The sequence below is a fragment of the Gossypium arboreum genome, chromosome 4 (assembly GCF_025698485.1).
Source record: "Gossypium arboreum isolate Shixiya-1 chromosome 4, ASM2569848v2, whole genome shotgun sequence".
Lineage (NCBI taxonomy): Eukaryota > Viridiplantae > Streptophyta > Magnoliopsida > Malvales > Malvaceae > Gossypium > Gossypium arboreum.
Genome location: NC_069073.1, coordinates 110,788,205 through 110,801,081, shown reverse-complemented (window position 1 = coordinate 110,801,081; position 12,877 = coordinate 110,788,205). Strand labels below are relative to the sequence as shown.

At 34.5% G+C, this 12,877-nt stretch overlaps 1 protein-coding gene and 1 long non-coding RNA gene across 2 annotated transcripts; one reads left to right on the top strand and one right to left on the bottom strand.

Annotated features, from left to right (window-relative positions):
- Position 1: 1 nt before the first annotated feature.
- LOC108458656 (receptor-like protein 7) lies at positions 2-2,179 on the bottom strand. The gene has a single exon (XM_017758060.1). The coding sequence runs from the start codon at positions 2,177-2,179 to the stop codon at positions 2-4; it is 2,178 nt and encodes a 725-aa protein (XP_017613549.1).
- A 9,458-nt stretch (positions 2,180-11,637) lies between these two features.
- Positions 11,638-12,498, top strand: LOC108460144 (uncharacterized). Its single transcript, XR_001867486.2, has 2 exons — positions 11,638-12,116; positions 12,214-12,498. It is a non-coding gene; the product is annotated as an uncharacterized LOC108460144 (long non-coding RNA).
- Positions 12,499-12,877: the final 379 nt, after the last annotated feature.

The window sequence follows — 12,877 nt, the reverse complement described above, 5'->3', positions numbered from 1 at the left end:
ATTATGGTATGGCACGACTCAGACTATTGTTGGACAAGTCAAGAACTCGCAGATTAACAGCCTCACATATTGATTTAGGAATGGCACCTGTAAGGCCATTGCTTGAGACAGAAAAGAAAATAGTGTAGGAGAGGTAGTCATCAATGTTACTTGGTAAAGAAGAAGTAAAATTATTGCTTGAAAAATCCAGATAGGTTGCAGATAGAGGCAGAGTTGGGATATGACCAGTGAGTCTGTTAAAACGAAGGTCAATGACTGAAAGATTGGGCACTATTTGATAAGGTTTCTGTAGACCCTCAAGCTGATTAAATGAAAGGTTCAGATGCAGGAGGTCATCACTGACACTCCAAATCCAATTGGGTACTTCACCTGAAATTTGGTTTTGTGAAAGATCCAGATAGGCTAATCTTGATTGGTTCTTTAGATCAGGGAACACATTCAGTTTGCAGGACGCCAGCTTTAGTGTAATAATCTTGGGAAAGGATGACAAGACCGAATAACTCCCAGTTGCAATGACAGACAGGTTGTTGTGTGAAAGGTCAAGATATATGAGATTCACAAGCTTCCGAATGTCGTCTCCTGGCCGTATGGTGCCACTGAAATTGTTGGAAGAAAGCACCAGAACGCTAAGTCTACGGAGTTCAAAAACATACACAGGTATCGGCCCTTGCAATTGGTTGTAACTGAGATCAAGAGTATCAAATAAGGATTCTCTCACTTTTGGAACACCAGTAACCGCACCATCAAATTGATTGTTGGAAAGCCAAATCTTCTTCAGTGAAGGGAGTGACACAAGAGAGGAAGGAATATTCCCATTAAGTGAATTGTGGATTAAATCAATATGAGTAAGGTTTGGAAGGTCTTCCCACTTAAATGACTCGATCTTGCCACTCGGTTTATTATAAGAGAGATATACATGGGCAAGATTTTTGGACAAATCAAAACATGGGATTTGACCGGTAAAGTTATTGAATGACAAGTCCAAGTAAACAAGTTGTTGCAGGTTGGAGACTGAACTCGGAATTGCTCCGCTGAAATTGTAATGCGAAAGGTCTAATCTAGTCAAGTTCACAAGCTTGTCTATTGACTGTGGTAATGACCCAGAAAACTTTGTTCCGCTAAGAACTAGGTTCTGAAGAGACCCATTATGATGGAATTCAGGCAAAGAACCTTGAAGTTTCTCATTGTCAAGTACATCAAGAGACTGTAGCATCCTTACCTGGAGTATCTCTCTTGGAAATTGTCCATGCAAACCGCAAGAAATGAGCCGCAATGACGTCAAATTTGGAAGATGAGCAAGGAATGCTGGAACCACAGCAGATAAATTGTTCCTATCCAAGTGAATAATTGAGAGGTTCTTCAACTTTTGAAGGGAATCTTCAATTGGTCCAGAAAGGTTACAGTTGGACATGCTCAACTCTTCCAAATTGGTCAGTGAGGATAACCATTTACACCACTCATTTCCTCTTGCTGAAATTTTGACCCCATCAAGATGGAGAGATCTTAGCCTTGTGAGATTTTCAACAAGCATATTCAGGTTTGGCTTCTCAAGTTTCAAGGGTCGTCCATCTCTAAGAAATAAATTTACAGATAAATCTAGAGTAATCAAGCGTGAAATCTCAGCCGGAACTTGCCCTGTAAATCCAGCATTTGACAAATTAAGATAGCTCAAATTTGAGAACTTGTCAAACCTACAAGGAAAACTGAAGTTGAGTGTGTTAAAAGCCAAATTAAGGTGCCGAAGATGCTGAAGATTGAAAAGACTACTCGAATTATCAATTGTTCCGGAAATTAATTGGTTGCTCAAGTCGAGTATGATAACCCGACCACTTTGATCACAGGTTATACCATCCCAAGAACAGCAATCCTTGCTTTGGTCCCATTTTACCATCTTTGCAGACAATGAAGAACTCAGGCTTTTCCTCAATCCGAGCAGCATGTCTTGCTGATGGATTTGACATTGACCAGAAACCAAAACTGCAGTGATGATAAAGAAAGTTGCAATATATGAATAAAAGAAGAGCCATGAAAGCAGTGAAATGCTCATTTTTGTGAGGATAATGGAAGACAATGGCACAGCTGCAGAGTTGGAAATTGCTGAAATATCAAGATGAGAAGTAACGGTAGACTCGAAAAAGCTCAGAGGGAAAGCAATGAAGGAGAAATGACTTTCTCTCATGAAAAAAACTGGTTTCCATGTTTAATGGATGCGGCACAACTTGTAAAGCTTTATTGCTGGAAGACTCGACTAGTCAATGGAGATTGGAGAATAAAATTGCAAAAAGAAAAAAAGAAAAAAAAGTGTCTTTTAAAATTTTCCATTTCGTTAATAAAATTTCCACCAATTCACACCCAATAAAGTTATAACGTGAGCTTGGAAATTTTTAGCAGACGAAACGAATCTTTCATTTCCCCTTGAAAGGCCTGAGTTTTGAGCAGTCAGTCTTGGACGCCATATTACAAGAAGTTGGTTTGCCTTTTCTGCTTCTTTCTTTTGTGAACTATTATTGGTGTTTGAATCGAGTAATCTCCGAATTACCTTCAGGAATGTAAGTTTTCACCGACGATAAAGCTGCCTTCTTTGTGTATTATTGTTTGCTGTAAACTTCTCTTGTGTAGACTCTCTACTCTTCTTCTATCGGCTTTTCTTTAGTGTTATGGCCATGAAGACTTTGGGTCGTTGGAAGTTTCTGTTAGAATTAAGTGACCTAAATTCTTATTTAAATAAAATACGATGGAAAATAAAATAAAAGTAAAATCCATATAGAACTAGACTTCTTTTATTTTATTTTAGAATAAGGTTTTTAAACCTTATTAAACTCCATCTATTTTATATTGATTAGGATAAGGTGTTTCAATCCTACTAGAATATGGCTTTGCAAGCCTATAAATAGACATAGTCTATTCCTCTTGTATTTGAGTCAAATTTTTCGACATAGTGAATTTTCTTCTTCTCTGCCCGTGGTTTTTTCCCGAAAGGGTTTCCACGTAAAATTTGTGTGTTCTTTATTTTATTTATTTTATTCTATTTATTTTTTCACAAAGTGGTATCAGAGCTTAGGTTATTCATCTCGATCACGGTAATGGCGTCTTTGAAGTATGAAATTCATTGTTGGATCGCAACACCGATTTGCGTTGTGGCAAATTAAGATGCAAGCGCTTCTTGCACAGATGGATCTAGAGGATTCCTGCTAGGGATAGATAAGATGCCTTCGACATTAATGATGAAGAGAAGAAGCGTAAGGATCGAAAGGCATTAACACAATTACATCGCATTTGTCCAACGAAATTTTGCAGGATGTGATGAAAGAGAAAACCGCATTGCATTATGGAAGAGGCTAGAACAAATATGTATGTCGAAAACTCTAACAAGCAAGTTGCATATGAAGCGGCGTCTTTATGCTCATCGTTTGGAGGAAGGTGCGTCAGACACGAACACTTAATGTTGTTTAAAGAAATTCTCTCAAACTTGGAGGCCATGGAGGTTCAAGATGATAAGGAAGATCTAGGGTTGATTCTACTTTGTTCGTTGCCCGCCTTATTCAACCTTTAGAGACACGATTTTATATAGCCATGAGTCTCTCACAGTTGATGAGGTTTATGATTCTTTAACCTCGTATGATAAGATGAAGCATCTTGTGGTTAAACCCAACTCTCGGGAGAGGGTCTCATTGTTCGTGGGAGACAAGACCGAATGTTGATGATAATCGTGGTAGAACACGAGAACGGAATCCTCGTGGTAAATCTAAGGGTAGATCGAAATCTTCAAACAGAGGTAAAACTTGCAACTTCGCAAGAAGAAAGGGCACATTAAATCTGAGTGCTATAAACTACAAAATAAGATTAAAAGGAGGTGCGAATCAAAAGGAAAACAAACGAAAAATTCGGTGAAGTGATGTTGTAGAAGACTACAGCGATGGTGAACTTCTAGTTGCTTCATCAATGATTCTAAAGTAAGCGAGGAGTGGATACTTGATTCAGTTGCACCTTCTACATGAGTCCCAATCGGGATTGGTTTACAACTTATGAAACAGTATCTGAAGGTGTTGTTTTGATGGGAAATAATGCTTCATGTAAAATCGCAGGTGTTGGAACAATTAAAGTTAAGATGTTTGATGGAGTTGTCAGAACACTTAGTGACGTGCGGCATGTTCCAGAATTGAAAAGAAATTTAATTTCGTTGAGTACTCTTGATTCAAAAGTGCAGATACACAAATGAAAGTGGGGTTTTAAAGATGTCCAAAGGGTCCCTTGTTGTGATGAAAGGGCAAAGAAAGATTGCCAAGTTATATGTTTTACAGGGTTCTACTGTTACTGGTGATGCAGCTGTCGCTTCCTCTTCCTTGTCAGATGATGATATTACTAAACTTTGGCATATGCGCCTAGGGCATATGAGTGAGAATGGCATGGCGAATTAAGCAAAGAGGACTTCTTAATGGGCAAGGAATTTGCAAACCGAATTTCGTGAGCACTGTGTTTTGGGAAGCAAAGAGAGTTCGATTCACTAGAGGAATCCATAACACGAAGGAAACGTTGAAGTATATCCATTACGATCTGTGGGGCCATCCAGAGTGCCTTCGAGAGGTGGAGCTAATTATATGCTAACCTTTATTGATGATTTTTCCGGAAAAGTTTGGGCGTTCTTCCCAAGCGAAAGCGATGTGTTTTCCACATTTAAGTCTTGGAAAATTATGATTGAAAAACAAACGGAAAACAGATAAAATACCTCCGCATGCACAATGGCTTAGAGTTCGCTCGATGAGTTTAATAGATTGTGCAAGTCGAAGGATCATGAGACACTTGACAGTTCGTCATACTCCACAACAAAACGGCGGCGTTGCGAGCGAATGAACAGAACGATCATGGAGAAGGTTCGATGTATGTTGTCAAATGCCAACTTACCGAAGTCATTTTGGGCGAAGCGACCTCTCTCGCATGTTTTTGATCAACCGATCTCCATCCGTTGCCATTGAGAAAAGACTCCACAAGAGGTATGGTCCGTAATCCCGCTAATTATTCGATTTAAAGATTTTTGGGTGTCTGCGTATGCTCATGTTGATAATGGAAAATTGGAACCGAGATCCATTAAATGCGTTTTCTTGGTTATAAAGTGGTGTAAAAGGCTATAAGTTATGGTGTCCGAAAATAGAAAAGTTGTGATTAGCGAGATGTTGTTTTGATGAAACCGCTATGCTACCTAACTTATCTCTTAAAGACTCTTCCAATAAAGAAAACCAAAAGCGGTGGAGCATCGATTAATACGAATCAACTCCTCAAGCCAAGACAAAATTGAGAATAGAGTTGCTTCTTCACCGCAATACTCTATCGCCAAAAACAGGACAAGAAGAGAAATTAAACCTCCAAAGAAGTATGCCGAGGTTGATCTAGTTGCTTATGCTTTAAATGTGGTGAAGATATAGATGCGAATCAAGAGCCATTTAATTATTCGAGGCGATTAGTGTGAAGACTCAGAAAAGTGGATGTTTGCTATGCAAGAGGAGATGGAATCACTCCACAAAAACAGAACATGGGATCTTGTAAAACTTCCTAAAGGTAAAAAGGCTGTTCGTTGTAAATGGGTGTTTAAAAGGAAAGAAGGGACTCCAGGAGTTGAAGAACCCAGATATAAAGCAAGGCTTGTTGCAAAGGGTTACAGTCAAATTCTAGGAGTGGACTTCACAGATGTGTTCTCTCCAGTTGTTAAGCATAGTTCGATTCGAGCTTTGCTTGGTATTGTGGCCATGCATGATTTGGAGCTTGAGCGTTAGATGTAAAACGCATTTTGCATGGAGAACTTGAGGAAGATATTTACATGCAACAACCAGAGGGTTTTATAGTCTCAGAAAAAGAGGACTATATTTGCTTGCTGAAAAAGTCCCTTTACGGTTTGAAACAGTCACCAAGACAGTGGTACAAGAGGTTTGATTCCTTTATGACTTCTCATGATTTCAAAAGAAGTAGTTTTGACAGTTGTGTCTACTTTAAGAAAAATAGTGATGGTTCTTTTGTGTATCTACTTCTTTATGTTGATGACATGTTGATAGCAGCAAAAGATAAAAGAGAGATAAGAAAGGTTAAAGCCCAACTAAGTGAAGAATTTGAGATGAAAGATTTAGGACCAGCAAAGAAGATACTTGGTATGGAGATTCTCAGAGATAGAAAAGCAAGTAAATTGTACCTAAGTCAGAAGGGGTACATTGAGAAAGTTCTTTGCAGGTTCAATATGCAGAGTGCTAAGCTTTATTAGTACTCCTTTAGCGACCCATTTCAGACTTTCATCGGCCTTATCTCCTCAATCGATAATGAGATTGAGTACATGTCACATGTTCCATACTCTAGTGCAGAGGATCTCTCATGTATGCTATGGTTTGTTCACGTCCGATTTATCATATGCGATCGGTGCGCTTAGCGATACATGGCGAATCTCGGTAAAGAACACCGGAAAGCGATTCGATGGATTTTAAGATACTTACGAGGCACTACTAATGTTTGCTTACGTTTGGAAGAACTAAAGATGGAGTTATAGGGTATGTTGATGCTGATTTTGCTGGAGACCTTGATAGAAGAAGATCTCTCACGAGTTACGTCTTTACAATCGGAGGTTGTGCAATTAGTTGGAAAGCCACTTTGCAAACTACGATCGCTTTGTCTACCAATCGTTGAGTACATGGCGATTCTTGAGGCTTGTAAAGAAGCTATTTGGTTGAAGGGACTATTTAGTGAACTCAATGAAGACCTTCAAATCAGACAAGATTTTGTGACAATCAGTGCCATCTTTCTTACAAAAGATCAAATGTTTCATGAGAGAACAAAACACATTGATATTCGGTATCATTTTGTTCGTGATATTATTGCTCGTGGTGATATTGTTGTGAGCAAAATTAGCACTCATGAAAATCCTGCAGATATGATGACTAAGTCACTTCCTATAACCAAGTTTGAGCATTGCTTAGACTTGGTTGGTGTTCATTGTTGAAGTTAAACCCTTAAGGGTTTTTGGAAGAGGTGAAGAACTTGTTTATTGAAAGTTCGCGATGAAGAACTTGTTCATTGAGAATTTGTGTCAAGGTGGAGATTGTTAGAATTAAGTGACCCAAATTCTTATTTAAATAAAATACGATGGAAAATAAAATAAAAGTAAAATCCATATAGAACTAGACTTCTTTTATTTTATTTTAGAATAAGGTTTTAAACCTTATTAAACTCCATCTATTTTATATTGATTAGGATAAGGTGTTTCAATCCTACTAGAATATGGCTTTGCAAGCCTATAAATAGACATAGTCTATTCCTCTTGTATTTGAGTCAAATTTTTCGACATAGTGAATTTTCTTCTCCTCTGCCCGTGGTTTTTTCCCGAAAGGGTTTCCACGTAAAATTTGTGTGTTCTTTATTTTATTTATTTTATTCTATTTATTTTTTCACAGTTTCAGCTAACTTGGAAAAATGAAAGCAAAGACTTTATTGGTATTAATTAATGCAAATCATACCATCCCCTCATGCACGCTAAGTTGCTATCTTTAACCAGTTATTTATGAGTGCATGCAATTATACTTATACAATTAATTACAAACACATAATTCTGTTCCATTATTTCCTGAGATTTTGCTTTATACTCCTTACCCTTTTTTATACAAGTCAACAATTACGCTACAATAGAAAAAGAAAAAAAAAATGTTATTAATATAGGGATTGAATTCTAAACCTCATGTCAATCTTATTTGTTTCACATTGATGAAATTTTGGAACAAAAATAGTTTAGGGACAGTAAGACTCAAACCATCTCATGGATTCTAAATTGATTTCGTTTTGAATAGAGTGAATTTTTTTATTTAAAAAGTGGATGCGAGGTAGGATAGGATGGATTTTTCTCTTTTGGATAGTAGGTATAGAGCGGTTATAGTAATTGCTTGCCCCACTCTTGATACGGGAGCAGAAGAATATCGTATTCAAACTATTCGACTCGAGAAAGAAAGATCTGGATCTGGCTTACAAAAAAGAAACCAAATAAATTTAGAAAAATAAAGAAAACAAAAAATTAACTAAAATAAGAAATTTAAGAATAATTCAAAACAATAGATAAACAAAAAAAAAAGAAAGTTAGATGGATTGAATAAACCGATAGATATGGTGTATAGATAAATAAGTGTTCAATTGAACCATATGAGATATAAACCCAATTAGGGGCTCTAATCAATCCTCCCATAAATAATCTTTGGCAGATTGAAAAATAAAAAAATGAATTCTCATGACTTATTGAGAAGAAAATTGCATCTAAAAATCAAAAGAAAACAATATTGTACAAAAGAAACTAACTTTCAAAATTAAAAATTTTATTAATCTTTATATGGGTTAGCAAATTATATCCAAATAAAACTCTCAACTATAATAAAACTCAAATTAATCTAAAAAAATATAGTTTTAAACTAACTCCTAAACAACTTAAAATACTTAAAAAATTTTTAAAATTCAGAATAAATGAATAATAAAATAATAAAACCTAATAAATACAATATTTGGCTCATATATAATAAAAATTAAGCCTAAAATTCGAACGCAATATCATTTAAATTTGAATTAAAGCCTAAAACTCATAATTTTTAATAAAAATCTCATCCAAAATTTCTACTCACATAGTCTTCACTAAAACGATCATAATTTGAGTTATTGAACTCGAAATCGAGTGATTCAAAGTGCATTGCGAAACTAAGAGAAAAATATTCATTCAATATTAAGACATATTGACCTAAAAATGCCCGGATCCCTTTCAAAAATGCACCGCAAATCGACTGATTATAACATTGCTAGGCATGTAGGCTTGATTAGGATCCTTGAAGTGTAATGTCTAAACTTGTTATGATCTTCCACATGGGTTTGTTATCATGAATTGAGATTTTAAGTTCACAAATATAATTAGGCCTTTTTAATTTATCATTGCTCCATATTGAACTCCAAAGTCCATTATTTTGAAGCTTGAATTCTTCTTCTCGAATTTTTTTTGTGATAAAGTCTTAAACAAATAAATTGAGTTTTGGGCTCCGTTTGTTTGCCAGTAAAATATTTTCCGGAAAATACTTTCTAGAAAATGATTTACTTTTCTGGAAATGATTTACTTTTCTGGTGTTTGGATGAATCTGTGTAAAATATTTTCTGTTATTTGGCAGATTTCTTGAAAAATATTTTATAAAGGGTCTGTTTCATTGTTTATTTGAGTTTATTATATATATATATATATATATATATTAATAAATTTATATTTTAAATTGTTTTTACATATATTACAATGATTAAATAAATCAAATTAAATATATAATAATACTCAATTATTAAGCTAGAATATTAACAATCATAAATTGAAAACAACCAAAGTCAAATAAATTATTTGTAATTGTGTTATAAAAAATAAAAACAATGATTGAAGAATTATAAATTAGCTTCCAAACCACAATTAATACTAGAAATTAATAATATTATCCAAATGCATAATTAGTAGTACACCACATGATAACAAGAACATTGCCCAAGTGCATAACTAATATTACACCACATTCAAGTATCAATATCTTCAACCTTAAGAAAAATTTTGAAGTCAAATTATACTTAACATGTATATATTTAAAATTATAGTTTTCTACATCAAATTATTTGTGTGATCTTCTTAGGACCTTCAGAACATACAACAATGTTTTCATTTCAACAGCTTCTTCGAGTTCTTTGACCAACCATTAGTATTGGCTTATCTTAAGAAACCAACATGACATTAGGCTTGAAATACAAAACAGTGCATTATCACTAAAATGCCCAAGAGTCTCTTTATCCTTGCCTCTTATATCCAAACCAAACAAAGCCTGGATCTAACTCATGCACACCAAAAGACAAGATGGCAAACACAAGACATAGATCTAAGGATGTAAATATACTCATCCATTATATCATGGTTCTTATGGATAGAACAACATAAACTAGTAATAAATTGCTTATATTATGGAATGTCAAATTGCATCAGATGAGTTACATATAACCATGGATACTTATAATGGCATATTTCTAATACATCAAAAAGTACACTTCAAAAAATGTTTATTTGTGTTAGTAAGGAAATTGTTATTACAAGTAGTATAACTTGCCCAAGAGATGAACTATAAAACACAATAATTATTAGAAACCTGGACACAGGCACCCCAATAATAGAAAATGTGACTACCTGCTCCAAAGCAGCAAAATCCTCATTTTGTTTGGTAGAGTAAAAATCATGCTTCTTTTCTAAGATATTCTCATTAGCAACAATTAGCTTCGAGAGGTAGATTGAGCAATCTACAATTAAGCCACAGAACATGCTATGTTGTGTCAGTTCCTTAGTAAAATAAAACGCTGAAAATATAGATAAACGGAAAGAAATTATGGTCATATAATTTATAAAACAAGCATATTCAATATGAATATTCAAAATGCTGCCTTCACTGGCCTTGCTTTGCAGTGAATTCTATGGAGATATTTTACTAACAAAATTTTCAGAAGAAATAGGATTTAAAACTGTAGAAACCTTCGAATAGCCATCATTTTCTTTTGACCTGGGTTCTTGAAAGTCGTTACTCATATCAATTAATTCTCAAGTTTAGCGACAAAGCTTCCACAAAAATCCCCCGCCTCTCCCCCTCTCGAACCAGATCAACAAAAACGAGATTCAAAAAATAAGCAAGAAAAATGATTACGAAATTATTTGCAACAGTTAAATGAATTCCAAAATTTCAAAATAAAAACAAAAAAAAGAATAAGCTAACCATGCAAAACCCATAAACAAACAGATTTTAAATAAAGCATAAAAAAAAGCATAAAAAAGGAAGAAGAAGAAGAAGATTCTTCATCAGACAGATGAAATACAGAAAATAAAAAGCATAAAAAACTTACGTTGATTGAGATTCAGGAAGGGACAGATGAAGAACGAAAGAAGGAGGAACCAAATTGGTAAGAGTGGAGGAAGATGGAAAATGTTTTCCTGGCAAACTTGGATTTGAATCTTGTAATTGGGCTTTAAAAAACTAAGTCCATCTCCATCATGGACCTCGAATTGGGTTGGGTTGCTCGTATCAACTCCTACCTGGTCCACTACATATACTTACCATTTTATTATTGTATATATAAATTAGTAAAAGGGTAAAAATGTAATAATGCAATATAAAAAAAATCATATATTTTATGTTTAAATATCTTTTGCAGAATTATGTTTAAATACTTGACTATAAAACTATTGAAAAAAATAAAAATAAATAACAATGCATCCAATATTTATGGAAGTGATAATAAATTTCAAGATTGTACATCCAATTATGAAAAGGTAATTAATATAACAATATCCATAGGGGTTGGTAGGGCTCCGATCCCCTAAAATACAAAATTGTTATTTAGACCTTTAATTTTTTAATTTAAATTAGTAAAGATAAAATTACATTTTGACTCCTTTAAAATGATAAAAATTAGATTTAATCTTTTAAAAATTATAAAAATATAGACTATAAAATATTAAAATTTCATTAACCCTAAAAAATTGTTATAGCTCCCCTTATATCCGTACTACCCGACCGATTGCCATCCATGCTGTATATATCATGGCAAATCATATGCAAAACCATTGAGCTGCCCTGCTGGAATTAAATTTCACCTGCATTTAATTAGCCTCCACTGAAACAAACAGAGCTAATGAGCTTTACCACTCTTTTTTATCAAATTCGTTTCGACCCTTAACTCAAATTCACTATTTATTTAATATAATTTAAAAATTAAATTTAAATAAAAAATATTTTTAATTAGTAAATAACAATTTGGAGCAATATATGTTCTTCTAAACCTATTCCTTTCTCTTTCAGGGAAACCTTTATCATTTGGAAATAAATTATTTTCTAATCGTTGGCCCAAGTTCAAGTAATCCAATATTGTTGACTCTGGATCGGGTCGGTATCTCTTCCTGCTAGGGCTTTATAAGTTATATATATAAATGGTGTAGATGGTAGAAATCCTTGCCAGCAATTGATTGCCGCCTCTGCATCCGGCTAGGGTTCAACGAATAACCGAGAAAGCGGCATCAAGTTTCCTTTTATCCTATCACCATGAGAGCCAAGGTAATGCTGTTTTCCTTTTTGTCTTAATTTTTTCTTATTTATACAATAGATCTTTGAATGATGTTTCATTTATGGCATCTTACATGATATGTAACAGTGGAAGAAGAAGCGCATGAGAAGACTGAAGAGGAAGCGCCGAAAGATGAGACAGAGATCCAAGTAGACAGAACCATCAGCCCCTCTGTTATACGAGGTTTCACAATGTCTTAGCTAATATCGGTGTACTTTTAGGGTCCACTTAGTTAATATGCCATTTTTATTTCAGTTTTAAGCTTCTTTTTTTCTCTTGGGTTTCTATTGTCTTTCAAGTTGGTGCTAATCCGACTGTGGGATCATGTATCATTGTTGAGAACAGTGAATTGCAAAAAGCAGCAGATTTTAAGATTGGATTTTAATTTGAATTTCTTTTCTAGTCTCCAATATAATAAAAAAATTTCTCTGCTAGTCTCCAATATAATAAAAAGAACCCTAGTAAATCGACTTGTTTTCGTGGGTAAACTAGCGAGAGCTAAAATGTTAAGATGATTGGGAGACTGAAACAGATGAATCAGAAATACAGAAAGCAGCAGCAGTGGCAGTAAATGGTATGCTAATTACCAACGAATTTCATGCAACAAAGATGCATTCCTTTAAATTTCAATGTCAGTATGTTTGCATGGGCACCTTACAATTAAGTTAATAATCTACCAAAGACTCTTTATTGGCATCTCAAAAATTAGGGTTGTTTCCTACTCTGTAAATTTTGATTCCATGGTCAAGTT